This window comes from Phocoena phocoena, chromosome 15 (genome assembly GCF_963924675.1).
Source record: "Phocoena phocoena chromosome 15, mPhoPho1.1, whole genome shotgun sequence".
Classification (NCBI taxonomy): domain Eukaryota; kingdom Metazoa; phylum Chordata; class Mammalia; order Artiodactyla; family Phocoenidae; genus Phocoena; species Phocoena phocoena.
Window position 1 is genome coordinate 32907384 of NC_089233.1, and position 22901 is coordinate 32930284.

Sequence of the window (22901 nt, forward strand, 5' to 3'; positions counted from 1 at the left end):
TATGCAATTTGGACTCACTATGGGTGCTACAGGATGACTTGACACTGTCATATAAACATTCATTGAATACCCTCTAATAAAAGGAGCTCTGAGTGTGTGTGTGTGTGTGAGTGTGTGTGTGTGTGTATGGAGCAGAGTAGAACGTATGCATTGATCGATGGCATGCTGAAATCAGAGGGTCATCTTCTTACAGGAAGTCTCTTTAAGCTCCTGGGTATTTTGCCAATTAGGAAAAGGATGTAAGACCCTGGCTTTATAGTCTCAGCATGACGACCAGGTATTTAAGAAGAGTTGGCATGACTCGACAAATGCTAGGAAATGTGCCAGAACTGAGACTTTCATGAAAGGCTCTCTCCTCTTCTTTTAAGCAAGGGGAATTACATCATCCACAGCTCACACAAGAAGAAAGGAAGCACTATGCTAACGGTGGTGGGGCTTTTCTGCAAGAGACGTCCTGAGAAAAGCTGGAACCCCTCCTAGCGGCAGCAGGCGAACATCCAGGAAGCCCTTCTCCGACCAGAGCTCGTCCACGGCACTCACCCTCACCATGTCTTTTTACCAGTCGCTTTTGTAATCGAAGCGGGTGACAACTTCATTCAGTTCTTAGTAACAAGAGGAGGGATCGATTCCCCGAGAATGCCCTAATGACTGGAGACCGGGGCACAAACCATAAATGGAGACTTTCTGATTCCAAGTGAAATTATAGTTTGCCCTGTGAGATTGCACAATAAATCAGGGGGAAAACCAGCCAACATAAGACTCTGGGGTCACTGAAGTGATGTTGACACATTACAATAATGAGAACTTGAAATACCTCATGCCCTATTGATTTTTAAGCTGAATCATTCCCACTGCAGGAGATTACAAGACTCTGTCTTGGAATCATGGCTCATGCGGGAGATGCTGATGAAAAATACACCCAATCCAATCGGAATGAAAAGCTTTACTTGTACTTATTATAAATCTAATACCATTGTTCCTAGGCTGTGTGATAGGCACTTAACCTACAATGGGAAATATTTTTTTCTTTTAATTAAAATTTTTCATACCTTTTCTTTCTTTACACGCGGCTCTTTGCTGTGACTATACAGGAAAAAGTACCCAAAGAAAACAGGCACAATGGCTCGATTAGTACATAAAGGGCAATTTCTTTATGCTTTTCTAATTCCAGGGTAGCTTTCAAGTTCCCTGCGTCACCATATCATTTTGAAGAATGGAAAATCATGTCGTAACAACCAACTTATTTCCTAGTCAATAGGAAAAGATGTATTCCACCAGCATTTAGCATCTACAGTAAACAAAGAATGCCTTGCTGATCTTTCCTTTTTCCCTGAAAAGTGCTCCGCAGAGCTGAATAAACATAGTTATGGGAGGCCAACTGGTGACATAAGTTAATTACTAACCTGTCACACGATAAGAGAATGGTAATAATTTATTTTCACTGTTGCATTAACCATAAGTTGCTTTTTTTGCCAATGGAGTGTGCTGGAGGAGAAGGCTCTAGAACACTGCTGCTTGCCATATACCCTATACAAGAGTGTGACAATATTTTAGTTGTGAGGCCAGATGCCACTGCTTTTCCTAGGCATAGTATTCTGGCCATAACTCAGAAAATACCCACATTTCTCGGCTTTAGGAGAGAGGGAACTAGCAAGTAGGAATAACATGCTTCCCTCAATAGGGCTCTGAAAACATTATCCAATTATTATAGATATAATTTTGACCTGGGTTTACCGGGATGTAATACACAATAAATATCCTGGCACAATCCAATCCGATCATACTTTCTTTGAAAACATTTATCGAGGTCTTAATATGGGCCAGGCATTGTGTTAGGGCTTAATTACATATTGCTCACCTGTTCTGTCTCCATGAAGTTTATAACCTATCACTATAATTGAATTGTTGAGATGAACACCTGCAAGCAAAACCTATGGGTCTAAAAGTGTTTCTTATAGAAGAAACCCTCACGTCCTACTGACGGAGTTGACCTAAATAAATCAACGGTATTCAGAAGCTAAATGGTCTTTCTTGTCTCAGATACCCTGACTGTTTTTCTTAATTTGATCTGATGGTGTCTCGCTCTTTTTGAAAATATATATTCCTGGACTTCCCTGGTGGTCCAGTTGTTGAGACTCCACACTTCCAATGCAGGAGGCACGGGTTCGATCCCTGGATGGGGAAGTAAGATCTCACTTGCCACGTGGTGCAGACAAAAAAAAAAAAAAAAGAAAAAAGAAAATATATATGCCTGCTTATAAATTCCCACGAATTCTACTATTTCATGATCAACCTTGGAGTAGCTAGCCAGAAACTGTCATCTTCTGACATGGCTACAGTCGGGACCTAGGTTCTTACTTATGTCCATAATCCGTTTATTAATATGATTGAAAGCAGGTGAGTGATTTAAGACACTTTTTCACAGGTGTTGGTAGAAAATAGTTCAAAATTGATATAAAGGAGGGGTCTGGGGGGTTACTATAGATGATTTTGTTCCGTTATAGCACTATTGGGGGTTGTTTTTCTCCCTTCACACCGAGTTCTCTCTGTAAGCTTCCCTCTGTGGTTCACTAACAACTTTATTCACAGAGTCACAAAGCAGCTGAGAATTGAAGCTTGTGTAGAGGTCACACTTCAACAGTCTGCTGCATTTTGACTTGCATGTCCCAGCCAACATCACCATTGGAAGAACTGGTCCGGAAGGCGCTGAACAAGCTTCTCTTCTCTTACCAACGTCAGTGATAAAACATAATAGTCAAGCATCCTGTTTACGGACTTAGCCTGCCTGTGGTCAGATCCAGGGTCCATTCCATGTGAGCTGTGCAATCTTGGGTAAATTACCTTCTTGAAAACAGCTCCCTCGTTTGTAAAATGAAGACAACAAGGGCCCCTGCCAGGGAAGATGCTTAGGAGGCTTAAATAAGCCAACCAATGCACAGCGCCTCCCACGGTGCCTGTCAGACACGATACTCAGTGCGTTTGTAGCCGTGATGTTTTCCCCCAAGAGCACCAGGGCCTTAGCTTGGAGGCATTTGCTTTGATTTTCTGAGCTCAGTTCAGCAAGGGGCAATGGGGTGTAGCAACAGTTTTAGAGAACTGTGCCTACACTGGTATGTTCAAGCGGGCAGCCAGAATTGATTCCCATCCGATTGTTTCTGTATCAGCAACACCACACCATGGCTGTTAGAGGTTAGGCCCTGAGAAACAGTTCTAACTCTCTAGAAACACGATTCCAGCAACACGCAAGCCTAGCACGCTGCAGGCTCCCAACGTGCTGGTGCAGAAGAGCAACAAAACGTCACACGAAGCACGTGAAAAACAAAGATGAAATGAAGTTCCGAAAATTAGACGATACCACTATTTCCTTTCAAAGAGGTCTCTGCCGCCACGTACGTTGACAATCTAGTCTAACTTTACAGGACAGAGATAAAAGAGCATGTGTTATCTATAACTGCCTTTTTATAAATACCAGTGCCGGAGGTCATGCCTTCCCAATTCCCCTGGCCATTTTCTACAAGACACCCCAGAGTAGCACGTATCTGCCTCGTTAACGTTTCATGGAATCTTTCCATAAACATACGCTCGTTCTTGCCTTCAACATTTTGTCCTGTCACTGCAACAGATGGCTTTACACTGGAGCATATGAAAATATTAAATACTTTATAAGCCTGGTAGAAATATGAAATGCCTTTGGAGGACGGACAGCTCCATGATTAATGTAAAGCAGCCATGCAAGATTCTGTTAGAAACAAGTACCTTTAAGTTGTGTTGCTGAGTAGATACGGGGCCATCAGTTCCACATCTTCACTGAAGGTAGGCTAATGACCAGGGGCTCAGCTTTCTGTAAGACAGATCTGGGCCACGTGGAAAGGCAGAACATACTGCAGCTGAGAGCTGTGAAATATTGCAGTGTGTAACCAAGGGAGGATTGTGAAATCTACTTCTTAGAAATCTACAAGCCAGAAGAAACCTCCATCTGTCTGAGATGGTCAAATAAAGTAAGCTTAAATCAGAGCAATGAGTTGAGGGGCAGTAAAGTCAGCGAGGCGACTGTCCTACGTACACAAATCCAGGTACTGTTTCCTTTCAGAGCCAGCTTGATAAATGCTGACCCGACCCAATGAGTGTTGCCATCTCAGCTGACCCGGAAGGTATGACCCACAGATCTGCGAATGAGGTTCGGATCATCGATAGTGGCTAAAACGAGGGATTCTCAAGCCAGGCTGCCTACCTCTAAGTGATTGCAGCAACTTGGCAAGGGACTTCAGCGCTTTGTGTGTGACTCTCCTTCTGTAAGTGGGGGTAACAGTAGTGTGTACATCCTAAGGATTCTATGAGGACAAGTGAGTTAGCACACACAGCAGGCCTAGAATACAGACTGGCATATGGTGGATGCTGCATAAATGCTGCCTAGTCTCTAGATTTAGTACTCTGTTTATGTAGAAATAAGCATCAAGATGTGGGTAAGATTTTACATTTCTCCTTTGATTGGTGTGTGTGTGACTCGCATTCGCTTCCAATAGGGGTAACGTATTAATGTTACCCATAATGTGTACAAATCAAAACTCGCCAAAGCCTTCTGCTTGGCGTTTATCCCAGAGAAGTGAAACTCATGCTCAAACAAAGACCTGTCCACCAGGGTTCACAGCAGCTGTATTTGTGATAGCCAGCCACACACAGCCCAGGTGTCCTTCAACAGGTGAGTGGTTAAACAGACGGCGGCACACAGCACGTACTGTGGCATATTACTGAGCAGTGAAAAGGAACAAATGATGGATGGACTCAGCCGTTCAGATAAAACTCCAGGGAATAATGATGCTGGAATTAGCCAATCCCAAAAGGTCAAATACTGTGTGATTCCACTTATATAACGTGTTTGAAATGACAGGATTTTACAAGTAGAGGACAGAGGTTAGGGATGGGGGTAGGTGGTGGTGAGAGGAGGTGAACGTGTTTATAAAAGAGATTCTTCGGGGGCTTCCCTGGTGGCGCAGTGGTTGAGAATCTGCCTGCTACTGAAGGGGACACGGGCTCGAGCCCTGGTCTGGGAGGATCCCACATGCCGTGGAGCGACTAGGCCCGTGAGCCACAACTACTGAGCCTGCGCGTCTGGAGCCTGTGCTCCGCAACAAGAGAGGCCCGCGCACCGCGATGAAGAGTGGCCCCCGCTTGCCACAACTAGAGAAAGCCCTCGCACAGAAACGAAGACCCAACACAGCAAAAATAAATTAATTAATTAATAAACTCCTAACCCCAACATCTTCTTTAAAAAAAAAAAAAAAAAGAGATTCTTCGTATGGACGTGCTCAGTATCTTATCTATGGTGGTGAGTCCCTGAACCTACACACGTAATAAATTCGGGTAGAACGAAACACACCCGTACAAGTGAGCACAAGTCAATCTGGGGAAATCTAAGCAGGATTAGTGGGCTGCAGCCACGTGAGTATCTCGGATATGATGTGATACATGGTTTTGCAAAATATTCCTGTTGGAGGGAAGACAGGATAAAGAGCACGAGGGGCCTCTCTGTATTGTATCTCGTGACTGCGTGTGACTCTGCAAAGCTACCTGGACAAAAGTTTCCATTGAAAACAAAGCCAAAGCCTAAACGAAGGTGAAGATTCAAAGTTTTCAATACTTTGAGGTGACAGCCACTCTTCCCTGAATTTTCCAGCATTATGGATACACTGCTCATTGGGTCCCCCTGAATCTCTGTAGACGCATTGTGAAACTACTTAATAAATACACAGATCCTTTTTCTATTTAATGATGCATACATGGCACTGATTAGTTCTAGGTTTGTGTATTTAGGTGGTACTCTTCAAGGCACGGAGGTCTGCCGGGTAGAGTGCATGGGTTTCTGAACCAATCTGAACAGCGCCTGCCTTTCTCTGAAGTGTTTTATTATTCTGAGTTGGACCCACTGCATCTCCCAAGGTGTGAAGTTCAGTTCAAGATAAAAATATTTTATCTGCCCTTACAGCAAATTGACAGGCTATAGAAAGGGTTTTGTTATTGCAGTGTTTTCATAAATGTATAGTAAACATCTTTCACAGTGGGAAATTCAGAACAGAATACAATTTTCATGCACAGCCATTCATATGGCGGGCACAGGAAGATGAAATGACCCAGAGATGAATAAAAAAATAATAGTATACAACTCGGAGCAGCCCACAGTCCCTGACAGACACGCACAACTGGGAGGATAAGGATCGTGAATTTGTAGCACCTCCGATGAATGACAAGTGTCTGCAGCATTGGGGGAATTTGGTTTTCCTCTGTGGCCAAACCATTAGGCTTAACACTTAGCTTTATCACTTTCAGAAACTGTCAACAGCCAACCATCCCATTTCAGAGCACAAAACGACCCCAAACCGTAGCCAGGACATAATTTTAAATCGAGCAGTTTGGGGGTTTATCTCCCTTTAAGTCTCTCTTAAGCACATTTTCAAAGCAATTTGGATTGCCCGTGTCTAAGACAGAATATCTAGGTTGATATCTAAGCTGATCGACAACAGCTTGGGAGTGAGGGGCTGATCAGAGCTTGTTTGCAAAATTGAAGCTCTTTTTTTCTAACTCAAGTATTTTTTATTACCAAAGTAGTGTATGCTTGTTGAAGATAAAAAGGAAGAAAGGTGTAATCTTTTTTAACAGCTTCATTGAGGTGTAATTGGTATACAAAAAACCCTGCAGGTCTCACGTGAACAATCTGATGAGTTTGGGTGTATATGCATCCACCCGTGATACCCTCACCACAACCTAAGTAATAAACACATCCATCACTCCAAAGGTTTCCTTGAGTCTGGTGTGTGTGTGCCTGTGTGTGTGTGTGCCTGTGTGTGGTGTGTGTGTGTGGTGTGCGTGCGTGTGTGCACTATGAGAACACTTAACATGAGCTCTATCTACCCTCTTAACAAAATTTTCAGGGTACAATACCATGTTGCTAACTACAGGCACGATGGAGCACAGCAGGTCTCTAGAACCGATTTTCTTGCATAACCTCAAAAGAAAAACTTTCATTTCTCCCCTGCTCCCTTCCCAGTCAAGTTCCATAGTCACCACAAAGGTCACCCCCCTCCTCAGCCCTTTAGTTATCCGTTACAATTTCTCCATGTATAGAAAACGTTTGCCTGTGTAGGTGTGTTTTCTAACAAGGCTTTCCTAACACATGTCTGAAGCTTGGACTCTTCGCTTGCAGCACCGCGGACACCGTTTCAGGTCCATGAATATCCACTTCACTCCCTGAATGCTTCCTGGCATCCAATCCTCCATTGATAGGCATTTCGTTTGCTCCAGTTTTTCTTCCCACTGTGCTGCCGTCAACCATCTTTGGAAACTTGAGCAACACAAACCCTAGAGGTGGAAATGCTGGGCCAACGGATATGCACTTTGTTTTTAAATAAAAATTTCCAAAATGTCGTCCACGGAAGAATGTACCATTCCACACTCTCTCCAACAGTGTGCAACTGTTTTCCAACATGATATATGAAACATTGATATATACAGATGAAACTTTTCACGTATATATACAAATACACGCCCAAATATATACATGTATATGTATATATGAACATATTTTCACACACTTGTTGGTATTTATCCTTCTGAAAACTATATACACGCTCTTTGCCAATTTTCCTTCTGGGTCATTAGTTGGTCATTCTATGAATCCATCCATCCACTCATCCACCCATCTGTCCATCCATCTACATATACCATCAAGATTATAAGAAGGTTAGTCCTAATTAAAGGATCTCAGGGCCTCCCTAGGGTTAACCAAATCTGATCTATGTCAGATTCATTTTTCACCACTGTAAGAACAGAGATTCCTATGGCTTTGAGTCAAAAGGAGGGTGGAAATAGTCTTTGAAGTCATAAAATTTCGAATGTGACTACTAATCCAACTCGCTAGCAGTTGGTAACCCTAGAAAAATCACATCAAGTCTCAGTCTCCCCTTATGAAAAATGAGCTTCAGAAGAACACCTGCCTCATAAAGTTGCTGGGAGTACTCAGTTCAATAATGTATATCAGAAGTTAACACAATGTATGGCTCACACAAACAATAGACAGGATCAGTACTCATGATAATGATGTATAATTCTCTATGTTGAGCGGTTTGCTAGTACACTACAACAAAGCCTGGTTTCTTTTCTATTAGCAGCAGAAGTCGAAGCCTGAACCACTTATAACATTGATGACCCTCTGTAGTTCTACCTCTCTGGGAAAACCTTGTAATAGGGACTCAGCAGAAACCCATTTTCCCCTTGCTGGATGCACTCTTAATGGCACACAAAGTTTACTACCAGTTGTCTTTATTTTAAAAAGCAGATTCACATTAAATGTGGAAATATGTTAGAAACCAATTCCACTGGATATGGAATGAAAATGGATGGCTCTTTTAAATCCAGTTTCCTATTGTTTTCTTCTTTTAGTCAATTAACCAAGATATATGTATTTTAGCACTATAGACTAATAGACCACACTTAAGGAACCTTATTGGGTAGTCTTAGCTACATGAGTTTATCCCTGTTTATTTACCACTGAACAACAAATTCTGGTTTAATTTTAAACCATTTCCCAAATCAACTCTTGGATGGAATAGGTATTGCACAAAAGCCAATTCGATGAACTACATTAAAAACAGAAATGTGACGATAATGGATGCAACGTGAGTCTTTTGACAGTTCTGAAACAGGATTCACTCCTCACTGTCTACGTGTAAATGTGAGTTCACTGGGCCCGAAATATACAGGAAGGACTGTAATGGTTTCTACCTCCAGCTCAGTTCCTGGAATGTTCCGGGGCTGGGGGAGGGTGGCCCAAGAGCCCGTTTCCATGGCTTTGGCATTGCTGGCTTCCTCCCTCATATCCATAAATCTGTGCCTTGCCTCACGTAACCTGCAGCCCATTCTTGCGGCTCAGCATCTTCGAGCTTTATGTGGGGCAAGGCATAGTGAGCTACGTATCAACACCCGAGTCATGGGAAGTTTGGGTGAGAAGCCTGAGGAGGCAGCTGGCATAGAACTGACTTCTGTCAGATCAGTGGTTCCCGTTGCCACCCCTCCTCTTCCTCCAGTATTTGCATTCAAGATGCAAGATGCTTCCTTTTAAAGTACACACCCATATATGCCCTTGACAAGAAACTTCTTAATACATAGATTCTTCCATCCATGTATTCATTCATTCAACTTAAATTGATTGAGGTTCTCTACTCCCGTCTTGGCTTTCTGAACCATTGGTGTAGGTACGTTTAATTGTAGCACTGCAAGACTGTTTCTTCTAATGCAGAATAAAGTGTGTCAAATTGGCACTGCTATTTAAACATCTACTCAAATTGTTTTTCTCTTCATAGGTTTTAACTACATGGTGGAAATTCAACAGAGCAAGAAATGGACTTGGTCATTCCCATGGTCTAAATGAGGAAAGGCAGATTGGCTTCAGCAAGATCAAGTTGGAAATCAATGTGCCCACATCCACCATATCCCACTTGGTATGGACTATACTGGACTCCACAGAAATGTTTTTTTAATATTTATTTATTTATTTGGTTATGCAGGGTCTTAGTTGCGGCATGTGGGATCTTCGTTGCCATGTGTGGGATCTTCTTTGTGGCATGTGGGGTCTTTCGTTGCGGCATGCGGGATCTAGTTCCCTGACCAGGGATCGATCCTGGGCCCCGTGCGTTGGGAGCGCAGAGTCTTAACCACTGGACCACAAGGGAAGTCCCCCTAGAAAAATGTTCAAGTGCCAGGGAAACAAAAAGTGAAGTTCCTCGAAGAGATCATTCATCCTCTAAGTATGTCCTTCTGAATACTATTGTTTTCAGTAGTATGAATAAATAAGGAGAACTCCCAAGTCCTACTGACCCTGGAAAAGTGCACGTTCAGTAGTATTTGAATAGTGAAAAATAAAGCTGTGCGTGTTATCATTCACTCTCATTCAAAAATGGTTGTTAGTTTTCTTAACCGGAAATGAAACTAAAAATGTCTTTTGTTTCAAAACTCAAAGGAAGATGCTGCTGTAACAACTGTGCTTCTACACATTTAGAAACTCAAATTATTAAAGAGCATGACAAAGTGGTTAGGAGCAGAGACTGGTGTGTAAATCCCAGCTCTGCCACTTAGAAGCTGTCTGACCTTGGGCAAATTACTCAACTTCTCTGGATCTTGGTTCCCTCTCTCCTCTGTAAGAAGTAGATAATAACAATATCAACCATGTGGGCTTCTCTTAGGAATTAAATGAATTAATATTTTAAAGCGTTTATAATAGAACTCGGCACATGTAAAACACTAAGTGTTTATTAGATAAATAGGCAAATAAACCTATGTGCCAAACCTTTGAAGATAAGGAGAAAATAACAGTGCTTGAATACCAAGGGGAAGCAGGAAGGTTCTCAGAATTACTGTTGCATGACTCATTTAGTGATGTTGCATTTCTCTTCTCTTGACATCAGTACCATAGAAAGCAATCTCATTTTAGAGCAGTTGTCGGAGGTAACACTGAGTACATCAGGGGAAAGGAGGTAATTCAATCACAATGGCCCATGTCGTATTTATAAGGAAAGATGCTCAGAGTAGGCAGCTATAAAATTTTAAAGTCAAATTGTAAAAAAATAAAGACCTTCTGATTTTGCATCATGATCCTATTCACAGTATCCAATCGGAGATTTTAAAAGTTTAATAACTGAAATCCACTTATCCACTTTCTTGAAAAATCGGGCCACGTGTATATCAGTCATAGCCTCACTGACATTGCCTAGGGCAGGATTTCTCAGCCTCAGCGCTACTGGCATTATGGGCCAGGTGATTCTTTGTTGTTTTCGGGGAGGGGGCTGTCCTGTGCATCCTGGGATATTTAGCAGCATCCCTGGTCTCTACACAATAGATGTCAGCGGCAGCCCTCACCTAAATGTGACAATCAAAAATCTCTCCAATATGTGGCCAAATGTTGTCCCTGGAGGGGATGGGAGTGAAAAAGAATTGCTCCTGGTTGAGAATCACGGGCCTAGGGCATCGGTTGAGTATCCATTTCGTACATCTTCCTAAATTCGGATTAGTACATTTCAGTGGTATCTTGTCATATTGAAGCCAGAAAAATCTGGATTCAAATTGCATATTCTAATTATAAAAAGTCTTGAAGGTTGCTTCCCCATCTCTAAACTAGGCATGGCAATACCTACCTTGCAGAGCGGTAGTAAGGACCACAGAAAATATGTTAGAACCCCCAGTCCAGTGCCTGACATACAGAGGCAGTGCGGGCCCAGGTGGAGGTGAGCATTTCTGTATTGTTATCCCCGTTACTGCTGATGTGCTATCACATCCTCCTCCTCATATGCTCATCAGTCTAGTAAGAATGGAAAGTCTCTATTTATACACGCAAATAAAAATATAATAGACACGACTGGTACTTTCATCCCTTGAGCAAACAAGCAACTGGATTTCCTCACAAGCAGATATTTCAATTAAACAACAGAGAAATATATCGTGTAGCAAATGCAGATGAAGAATTATCATGAAGAGGAAAAAGCAAGGCTGGTGGAGGCCTTCCCAACACATGGTCCTTAACAGGTCCTCTTTCCAAAGCCAACACCGGGCATAGAGGGCACCTCGACCCACTTGGTTGTTGCTGTTTTTCTGTGTTGAGTTCATAGTGTGAGGGAACCAGAGCTCCTGATTTTCTGCGCTCTTTGTGAGATTAAGGTCTATCCAACCAGTCTAGAAAATTTAACCAACTAGCCAACTTTGCAATTCCCCAAACTGCGGGGAATTCAAGGTGGCTAATTGTGACCACTAATCACTCTGTAAGTTAAAGGGCCCGTTTTAAAGAACAGTGAACTTTGGCTAATTAGATAAACATGAATCCAGAATTCCAGACTTCACGTTTATTAAACTAGAGAAAAAGTAATAAATGCGCACACCATTGCGTAAGAAAAGAAAAATCTCACTGCCACCCTTAGAAGGTGGATGCACTATTTCTGCTACAATTATATCACTTTTCGAAAAGTCTTCCCTGGCCTCCCTGACGTTTGAACTAGCTGGAGGATTATTTACCACCGATTAACGTTAGGGAACTAACAACTGTTCTTGCTTTTCCTTTAAACCCAACTGAAATTTCACGAGAAGTTGCAAATACAAAATTGTATTAAGAACTTCCTATTGATCCTATTTACATATGCTACATCAAAGTACTCCGACATCATAAGCAAATGTGAAATGGGGACCTTCCGATACCCCACAGGTTATGCAAACACCTAACCAGAAAGAACACTTTGAAATTTTTATGGAGCAGGAAAAATTGGAAGTGTATTAATCTAGGCAGTGAAATTGGGCTTTTTGTCATTTTTAATTGCTTGAATTCATAACCTAGTTTTGCTGAATCAAGAATGAGTTGCTATAGCTGACACAAGCTGTTTCAGCATTTTGGGCACATGTGCACACGCGTGCACACACACACACACAGGGCACACAACTTTTCATATAAACTTTGTATCTCTTAATAAAAAAAACACTCTTGAAAACTGTTTGGGAAATTATCGTAACTGAATAATTAACTATAAAGATTTCCAAGTAGAGCACCGTGTGTTAAAAAGCTGACTTTTAAAGATTGCTTTCTTTCTTTTAGTGCCACGCGAATGGGATGGGAGCAACAGGAATAGCAAGTCGTCAGGACTGAGATTTTGTCATATATGATTTAATTCAAATAACTTAAAATGCATAATTAAAAAATTCTTCATGCCTTTATCTGCCCCTGTTTACTATTGCTCATGACATATGTAAACAATCAACTCTGCGTGAAAATGAAGGAAAACAGACAGAAGGACAAAGACGTCCACCCACAAATATGTACAAAGATCGAATATGTTATCACATCCTGAAGGTTTCAGATCTACAACCAAATAAAGTCTACGGTGCAAAAATCTTTAAGGGTCCATGTTTTACTTCCCTATTTATTTTTATGTTTGTCGGAAAAATCAACACAGGATGGGGATTAAAGTCTCATAAAAAGACTTTCATTTTAATCCCATTAGAATTACTCTCAAAGAACTTACGGTGATAACTTGAAGACTAACACGTGTGACATTTAAAAAATATAGCTAAAAATGAAACATAAATAAAGGTTTAGTTAATAATAATAAGGTTTTATTATTATTTCATAAATGTCCTTCCTCTTTTGGACCACGCTCCATTCCTCTGGTCCTGCAACTTTGCTCAAAGTGTAATATAAAAATTATAAGTTTAGCCAGAAAACAAGACCAAAACTGTCTTTCACTGGACATTGTAATAGTTATTTGGCTCCAGACTGACTCACCCAACCAGGTTCTCTGTAATTAAACAGAGGAATACATACTCTGATTCTCATGGAATGTTCTCAGAATACGCCCATAGAGTCTCAACATCTCACAGCTATAATTTAGAGGAAGGCAATCGTCACCAAAAGCCCTTTGCCTGAAATCTACTTCAGCTTTTGTGTCATACTTATGGGAGAGAGAAACAAAAATGGAAAAAAGAAATACACTATTTTTGTGATACTTTAAAAAGCTGGCCCATAAGTCAAGGCTGATGGCTATTTCTACTAAGTTTAAGTAAATACAGACTTAAAATGAACCCAGATTCTAAACTAAAGTCAGGTAATGGAGAAAACAGAAGTTTGAGGGGCAAGTTTACAAGAGACCAATGTAAAAATATGCTTAGCCCTATAAAGTTATGAGTCAAAGTGCACGGTTGTAAAAATCTATCACTTGGTGATGACAGAGAAAAGATTCAGCTCTGTTCATGTAAAGTAAAGACGTTCTCCAGGGGTCTATTTGCTTGGTTAAAATGAAACGACAAGAAAAGTTTGAATATTCACTTTTTAAATAAGATTAGTGTATAATGGATTGCCTGATATTAATTCTTGTATATGAGCAGAGAATACAAAAAAAGAAAAAGAAAAACCAGATGCTGATTATCCTTCAGGGTGCAAAACATTTGTTAAGATAAAAATGTAGTAGGAGAAAATACCTGAAAAATTCTCTGTGTTCCAGGTATGAAAGTAAGAAAAGGCAGAAGGAAAGAAATACAGGTGGATGGGGAGAGAAAGGGGGTTGGAGAGAGAGAAAGAAAGGTGGAAGAAAGGGAGGGGGAGGGGGGAGGGGGGAGGAGGGAGGAAGGGAGGGAGGGAGGGGAGGGAAGGGAGGGAGGGAGGGGGAGGGGGGAGGGAGGGAGGAAAAAGAAGGGTGATTAAGAAAGGGCGAGAAGAAACCTTTCCCCATAGGTTATACTTCCTCCAACTCTTCAGAGAAGCAATTTTCTCTTCATAATAATCTGCAAGTATTCTAATACAGAGGAAGCATCAGCGTGTGTGGAGAGTGTGAGTGGGCAGATAGGAGTTGAAGAATCCTGCTTCTTATAAGAAAATCGTGACTGCTGCCCGCATTGCCTGCGAACGGCAGTGGTAAACAGCTGTCACCGACCGACTTTAGTTTACTTACTTGAAGAGCAACCCTCTGCAAACTTAATCACAGCAAACCACAAAGGCAAGTTACTCCGTATCACAAACACATCTACATTCACGCCCCTTCGGATTTCCGAAGATACATTTGGATCAAAAATAGGAACCACAGTTGAGAAAGATTTTACAGTCTTAAACCAGACATTTACTACCCAGCTACCCCGCCCCAAAAGGATTACGCAATCATTTTTGACTTCTTCCATTACAAACCACATTCATTTCCATGTGACCAAAATTAAAGCCATATAAACAATGAGTAAATCATGAAATATCTAAAGATACTCGGAAAGTGACTCTTTTTTTTTTTAAACTCGGAAAGTGACTCTTTTAAGAGGTAATTTAATGAATATTTTCACTAAGACGATTTTGCCAACAAAACTTTTGGATTCAGAATTCCCTCTGGGCCCCGCTTAAGTGGAGGAGGGCCTCATCTCTTGCGTCAACAGAAATAAGTAACACCACCAGCTTCATCCTAATCTGAAAATAATGGCTAGAGGGATTGGCAGAGACTGAGGCTTCTAGGTGATCCTCCTAGGCTGATAAATGTCGTATTCAACATTTTGCACGTTTTTTAAATGCCTGACAGTTAATTCCATCACTTTGGAAGGCAAGGTACATTTCCCCCATTTGATCTCTCAAGAAGGATGACTCTTGTTTCATTCAATAAAATGGTCCAGAGCCTATTTCTTAAGTCAAAGCCTTTCTGGTTTTGTCAATTTACTCTCTCTTCCCTGGGAATCAAGAAAAGCAGAGGAGATAAGAGTACCCCAGTGCAACTAGCACAGTAGACACGTCTGCACAAACATGAAATACATCCCGCGCCCCCCCCCCCCCACACGCACACACATGCCCCCTCGGATCGTGAGCCTGCCAACTTTCCCAATGCACTGCCCATCTGGCCAGTCATTTCAGAAACCTCGCATTTGAAGAACCGCGCAGCTCTTGCAAAACCCCTGTTAGCCTATTGGGACTTGTACACCGTTTCTTATAAACGCTTATTCATCTCTGGAAGTAAAGTTAAACGGAGCCAATGAGCATGGGCAATGAAGTTCCCCACTAACTTCTACTCGGTCCAGAAAATCCATTCATCTCTGGACTCCTCAGTCGCTCCCAACGCCCCTCGCCCTCTCCAGGCGATCGGCGCCCCTGGGTGCGCCCCGGGCGCGCCAGAGCCCAGCCTCCCGGGTCCCCGGGGCTGGCCTTACGTACCGTGTCTCATTCACGCGTGGCAAAGGCATCCGCAGCCTTCCATCGCGGCTTCGGTGTGCCCGGCTTCCATCCGCCGCCAAGTCCCTATTCTAATCAGCAGCCCCGGAGGCGCACACGCCGCCACCCTCTCTGCGTGAACGTCGGACAGCGGCTGACGGCGGCTCCTCTGCCACAGGCAGCCCAAAATGTCAATTTGCACACTCCTCCCCCCTTTCGCCCGCCCCTGGTCCCAGTCCCTCTTCCACCCCCTCCCGCGAGTCAGTGGGCTTCAGGAAGCCTCTGCAGACGCTGCCTCCTCCCCATCCGGCTCTCGCTCTCGGTCTCCCCTTCCCTCCCTGACAGTGTTTAGAGCGTCTTCTCCCGTCTTACCTGAAGGGCATCTCCCACGACTGCAATTAGCTGCCAAGATTTCATTGTCGGCTGCAAAGTGCCTCCTGTATCCTCCCTGGGAGAACACTGGAGAAGTCCGAGGCAACAGCAAACGGCAGCCACGTGCTAGCAATGTAAATGACTCCAGTCATCTGTCGTGCGCCGCCGTGCCTGTGCTCGCCCCGGCTGCCTGGCAGCCTGACACTGCCGCCAGCAGGTGCAGAACGCGCTGGGAGAGAGAGCGAGCAGCCCGAGCGCGGAGGCAATCAACGCGGGGACGCACACAAAGGGAGGCCACCGAGGTGTCGAGGACGCTGCTGCGCCCAAGCCCAGCTGCCCGCGCGGCCTTGGCCTCCGCGCCAAAAACACTGGCCAAATTGGACGCCTAATGTTTTTGCAAAGTCTTGCAGCCCCCGGAAGGCGGTGGATGCCGCCCAGGCTGCGTGGGTCCCGCCTCCGCGCCTCCCAAAGCGCTTTGCTAAGCACCGAGCTGGCGGCGGTACCTCACTTCTCTCCCCCTCTCTCTCTCCTGCACGTGTCCCCTTCCCTTGTTCTTTCAAGCATTAAATATGTACCACATGACAGAATAGGGCACCTTGCACGGTCCTCCGCGTCCACACTTGACAACCAGTTTTAACTCAGGAGCGGTGAAATGTCTAAAGGCAGGATATAAGCACTTCCAATTACTTACACTACTCCTGCATTATTCAGAACGTCCACGGGACAGTATTTATGACTTCCAATATGCTACTTCACGTATAAATACTAGTAAAAGATGGAAGACCCCCACGACTCCCTTCCCCCAGCGCTGCTGATAAGCTTTCCTTGGCGTTTCCTCCCAGAAGCCGTTGTACTCTTTTTTTTCAGTGGTTAAAGCCTTACGATCTCAATTCTTCTTACACATTATGTAGTAAACGAGGATGCTCTGACGTTTGAGCCTGCTTCGAGGACGAAAATACATATTGTATCCTGTTGAACTTTAGAGACACCTTCTAAAATGTATCTACCTTGGATAATAGTGGAATCAAAGTAAATTTCCTATTTTTTTTCCCCCAAAGTCCTCATAGATATATGCTGTTTCTTATTAACTGAAATGAGTTACACAAGATTGTAGCTACTCCCAGTTTAGCTATTCCCAGTCTAAGCTGTAGCTTTGGTTAGAGACCAAACAATCTATTGGTTGGAGAAGTGAGTCTTGTTTCTTCTTTTTCTTCACATTCAGAACTGCAAGCTACATGCACCAAGATCGCCTTGCTTCTTCAAGCAATTGTTCATTGAATGGGAAGGATCTAAATGTGTTAGAGAATTTCATACAGATATACTACATTTGATTAACAGTGAAATAATCATTGGTTTCCTGTGTCAACTTCTTGGATAGTTTATTTTTGTTAAAGGCTTTTATATATGGGTAAGTAAATTTTAAAATGCTAATAAATCTTTCAAATATTTATTTTCACATTTATTACAGCTCCACATCTCGCGGCAATATTTCCAGGGTTTTTTTGGAACATGCCAAGCCCTTACATAACCATCACTGATCTCTGTCACACCAGTAACAAAATGAGGAGGGTTTTTTTCCCCTTCTTCTATGCATCAGGGTGTTTTTAATATTGCATTCATATAGTGTTTAACTTGCTCCTTGTGGACTTAAGTTCATGTGTGTTTTCTCTGCCTGCTTTTCTTGGGGGCAGTGGCATCGAAGGGATGCTAAGATAACATTAAGTAAAATTTTCTTTCACGGTGAGGATGTAGTGCAAAATACACTACACTCCCTGATTAACAGGTAACTTCTAATGTAACCATATATTATCCTCTGGACATGGTTTCCAACAGCATCAGGTAAAAATGGCAAAAGGTGTCTAGACTTTTGCTTAACCAGAACCCTGTGTAGTTGTAAAGATATACCAATATAAAATATTATTATCACAGCAGAAACTAGCAGTCTCAGTGGAGTAATTTGATTCACAAATCAGTTCACAAAAGCAAGGTTATCTGAAGTTGAGGATGGTGGGGGTGATGGGTGGAAAGAGAGCAAACCCTAATTACAACACCATCGTCCCCGTGTTCCCTGGCACGTGTGGCCATTTAATCACAGAGTGTGACAGCCCTGGCAGATGCTGCCCAACCTGGTTATTGATATAAATTGCTATTCTCGTGTGTAAGTGCCCCGGTGAAGAGTCAGAACAATATCTGTACTCACCCAAAGGGACTTAAAGGTCCACACTAGCATCTGTGGTGACAAGACAAGATGGTCCAGAGCTGAGGCTGTTTGCTTGTTCCCGCTCCAAAAGGCAAACAGCAATGGATGAAACCCCCAAACCAAGAATGAGGGACAGTCTCCCTGGGGGGAGGGTGAATTGGTATTGTCCCTCTGGAAACTGACTGGTGTCTATTAAAATGCAAAAGGTGCACTCCTCATAACCAAGCAATTCTGCTTCTAATGTCCACCCTGACAAAACGTATGCACAAATATTCATGGATATAACTGTACCACTGCTTGTGATAGGAAAAAAATGAAAAATACCCAATGGCATAAAAAATAGGATATATCCTATGATGGAATACTATGTAGCGGTGAAAAGAACTGACTAAAGCTGTGGGGGAATAATCTATAGCTAGACAGACACATACATGTACAGATAGTGATGGCGTATCTATACATACTACATAGTACAACTATATATATTTTTTAGTAAAAATTTTGCTGAGATAAAAATATACATTTTAGATGATTCGTGCACTAGGATACCATTTATAAAGAAAATTCACAAATGAAATAATATTATAGATATTATTATCTGTAGATACGGAAATATCTATGGAGGTATAGAAGAAGAACCAGAACTGGGGCTGACCTATTACAGCCCCAGGGCCAAGTACAGCCACTGCCTGTTTTTGTACAGCCCACTAGCTAAAAATGATTTTTATATTTTAAAGTTTAGAAAAATTGAGACAAATATTTTCGGAAAGAGGAAAAGTAGGAAATTCAAATTTCAGTGTCAATGAGTGAAGTTTTATTGGAACACAGCTATGTCTGTTTATTTACACACTGATGATGATGGCTTTTGCTCTCCAACTGCAGAGCTGAGTGACTGTAACAGAGACACAATGGCCCGCAAAGCCTAAAATATTTACTATCGAGCCTCTTACAGAAAGTTTGCTGTGCTGATCCCTGGCCTAGAAGAATGGCACAAGATGCATAATAGCATTATCTCTGGGGAAAGGGACAGGAGACATGTAGATGGCCAAAGTTGAGAGAACTGTAGTTCTCCTTTTAAGAGAACATTTATATATATTGCTTTTATATTTTTATAAAAGGTAATGTGTGTGTTAACATATGTAAAAATTTTAAGATATATATATAAATGCACACATGCATATATACACACAATATAAATATGTTTTCATTGTATGTATATATATGTGTATGTGTAATACACATATGCATATACTTTTTAAAGTTTATATATGTAAAACCTCTTTAAAACCTTTAAAGCTATACACTTATATTGTTATATAAACACAAGTACATATATATACACATACACACACATACATATGGCGTGTTTTGACTGTAAGAGAATGTGTATTCCATTTTTAAAGTGTATGTGTGCACATGTGTGTGTATATCTACACACATGTAGATACACAGGTATATAGATACACATACTTGGGAAAAATCATTCAAAATGGCAGTTCTTGGTGGTAGAAATATAGGTGCTTATTATTTTCTTCTTTGCTTTTTCACATATTTGTCTATTTTCCAAAGAGATATAAATATAAGAAAATGGTGGACACCCCTGGCCATGTGAGTGGTGACAACTACCATTGTGCCAATATCATTTTTCTCACCCAGAAACTGCCTTTTCTCTTCAAATGTTGAAAGATAAAATATTTTTTAAAAAGACATCAAGGTTTGGCTTATACTCACCTAACATTTCTGGAAAACTCCAGTATCTAATTGATTCTTCATACGAAAAAAAATGGCTAAGCCTCAATGCACTAAAGATTTTTATAAAAATCAATCTTATCCTTGAAGTAAAATGTGACACAGATTATCCTTTCTGCTAGAATTTATGGTAATGACCTACTGAGATATGCCTCACAATACAGTAATATTACTTCTTTACCAGTTTGAAAATATTTTCCCATAGAAAGGCACAAAGCAGGTTCTATCTGAAAAAAAATAAAATTACGTAGCAACCACCTTGGTGCTTTGTAGGATTAGAACAGTGGGACCTAATGATTTTCTTCGTCCTGACATCCAATAATCCAACTGCATCAGGAAAGGTGAGCTTAATGAAGCATATTCAGATGGGAGAGCACACGATTTATGGTGGACTTGTTGTGGTTATATTCCTAAATGGATCCCATTAGCTCAACATTGGTTGCTGGTAAATGACCACACTTCCTAATAGATAAATCCATGAATCACCTGGGCATATTTTAGAAGGCTGCTCTATAGAATGGTTCACCTTACAACTTTAATCTAGGACTGGCTGAACGACCTTCTTTAACGAAGCTTAGCAGACTTTCTTTGAGCAAGAAACAGACCTACTGCAGCTGAACATCCACTCTTTCTCCTAGAATTTGGCATGTACACATAACTTTATCCTTGAGGTGGTGTGTATTAAGCACATCACTGAATTCTTTAACAGCATTACCACAAGCAAGTATTGTTTTCAATGCTTTCTGTAATTATAAAACCAATGTACGCTTACTGTGGAAAGTTTTAAAACATTGGACAAGCACAGGAAAAAGACGTCACTCATATTTTACCACTCAAAGAGAGCCACGTGTGATATTTTGTTGCAAACCTGTCCACCTCAGACATTTTTTTTTTTGCGGTACACGGGCTTCTCACTGTCGTGGCCTCTCCCGTTGCGGAGCACAGGCTCCGGACGCGCAGGCTCAGCGGCCATGGCTCACGGGCCCAGCTGCTCCGCGGCATGTGGGATCTTCCCGGACCGGGGCACGAACCCGTGTCCCCTGCATCGGCAGGCGGACTCTCAACCACTGCGCCACCAGGGAAGCCCCACCTCAGACATTTTTCATTGCACATGCAACTAAAAAATCATAAGCACACAGTAGACATTGCATCATATAAACTGCCTTATACTAGTTTTGTACTTTGCAAAGTAACATGAAGATTTTCTGCCATAATAAAAAAGAATGATAACATCAATTCTGGTATGCCACTGTGATGCAGGCTTTCTTTTTACTCTACGTTAAATAACACTAAACTGAACATCTTTGTCCATAACTTCATGAGCTTGTCTTCTGTTCCACATATCAGGGTAAATATCTAGAAGTTAAATTGATGAGTCAAAAAGTGGGCACCATTTTTAGCTTTTTAGATGTAAGGAACCAGGATCCCGGACTTTTATACTAATCCATATTCCCAATAGTGGTATAAAAAAGAACCCATCTCGGGCTTCCCCGGTGGCGCAGTGGTTGGGAGTCTGCCTGCCGATGCAGGGGACACAGGTTCGTGCCCCGGTCCGGGAAGATCCCACATGCCGCAGAGCGGCTGGGCCCGTGAGCCATGGCCACTGAGCCTGCGCACGTCCAGAGCCTGTGCTCCGCGGCGGGAGAGGCCGAGACAGTGAGGGGCCCACGTACCGCAAAAAAAAAAAAAAAAAAAAAAAAAAAAGAAGAACCCATCTCACCCTAGGAACAATTTGCGGCCAACTATTTCCTCTCCCTGGATTGGTTTCCTCTTCCATCCACCTGGCCCAATTGGGCCACCACACTATTGCACACTAAATTAGCATAAAAGAGCTCAAACATCGCAAACAAAGGTGGTAATGGGGAGCAAGTCAAATCTGAGTTTATTTAACCTGAGAGGCTAGTGGCTGCTCATTTTGTCTTAATTGCCTTTTACACTAAAGTCATTGTCAAATTACCTAAACAACAGCTTCTGCACAACTGCAAACTGAAAGTTCTTTAAGTGCCTCCTCAAAAGCCTTGGCTCTTGTTTGGCCCATGGACAAGAAAAGAGTCTCTTTCTTCTTCACTGGGGTCCAGCTTTGGACTATGGGATGTGATTTAAGGGTGGGTGCTCCCGAAAGCAGCCACCATGTGGGCTCTGGGATGAGTCGCTCCTTGACCTGAAGTGTTCAGAATGAAACCTGGATAATAGTCTGTTCTCCCTCCTTCCCTCCCTCCTATCGACAAAGAGAGACTGAATATACAAATGGAAAACAACCAGGCCATAGATACAAATAGAACTCGGACCCTGAATCTTCAGCATTGAGTCCAGGAAACCAACTCACACCTACAGCCAACAGCCCAGGAAGCCACGCTGCTAACTACAAATCACACCTGTAGGAAGTCAGACCACCAGCAATAACAAATCAATTCAGGAAGCCCAACAAAAACCCCTTTAACAATCGGCTCAAAACCAACCTCAGCTTGGTAAGTAATGGACACCTCTAATTTTTGTTCCCACTGCCAACTTAGGACCGACCAGAGAAAACAAAATATGCACCCCTCACCAGGCACAGAAAAGGTCCTGCTACTCCTTGGTCCACCTCCAGCTCCCCCAGGGCAAACCTCCCCCCCGTCAAGGCATCCCTGAAACCTTCTTTTTTCCCCCATATAGAGCTTTCCCACTCTCTGCCCACCTTTGAGCTTCTGCCAAAACACGAGTGGCGTGATGGTGGCTGACTCCCTTGCTATAGCAAGGTTTGTAGATTTTGCTGCTTCTTATTTGGTTGGTCATTGCTTATTTCTACAAAGATTGTTTTCAATACTATGTTAGGTAAACAAGATGGACAAAGTCCTACTCCTCATGGAGCTTACAGTCTATTGGGAAGACAGGCAACAAACA

General features: G+C 42.3%; 1 protein-coding gene across 1 annotated transcript in view; it reads right to left on the reverse strand.

The window, feature by feature from the left end:
* The window catches only part of RBFOX1 (RNA binding fox-1 homolog 1), a 1090293-nt gene extending 1074070 nt beyond the window's left edge, over nt 1–16223 (reverse strand). Inside the window, exon 1 of the mRNA XM_065891840.1 lies at nt 16070–16223. Coding sequence (XP_065747912.1) covers nt 16070–16114 — 45 coding nt within the window. The 5' untranslated portion in view covers nt 16115–16223. The remainder of the gene's footprint in view (nt 1–16069) is intronic.
* Between the last annotated feature and the right edge of the window lie 6678 nt (nt 16224–22901).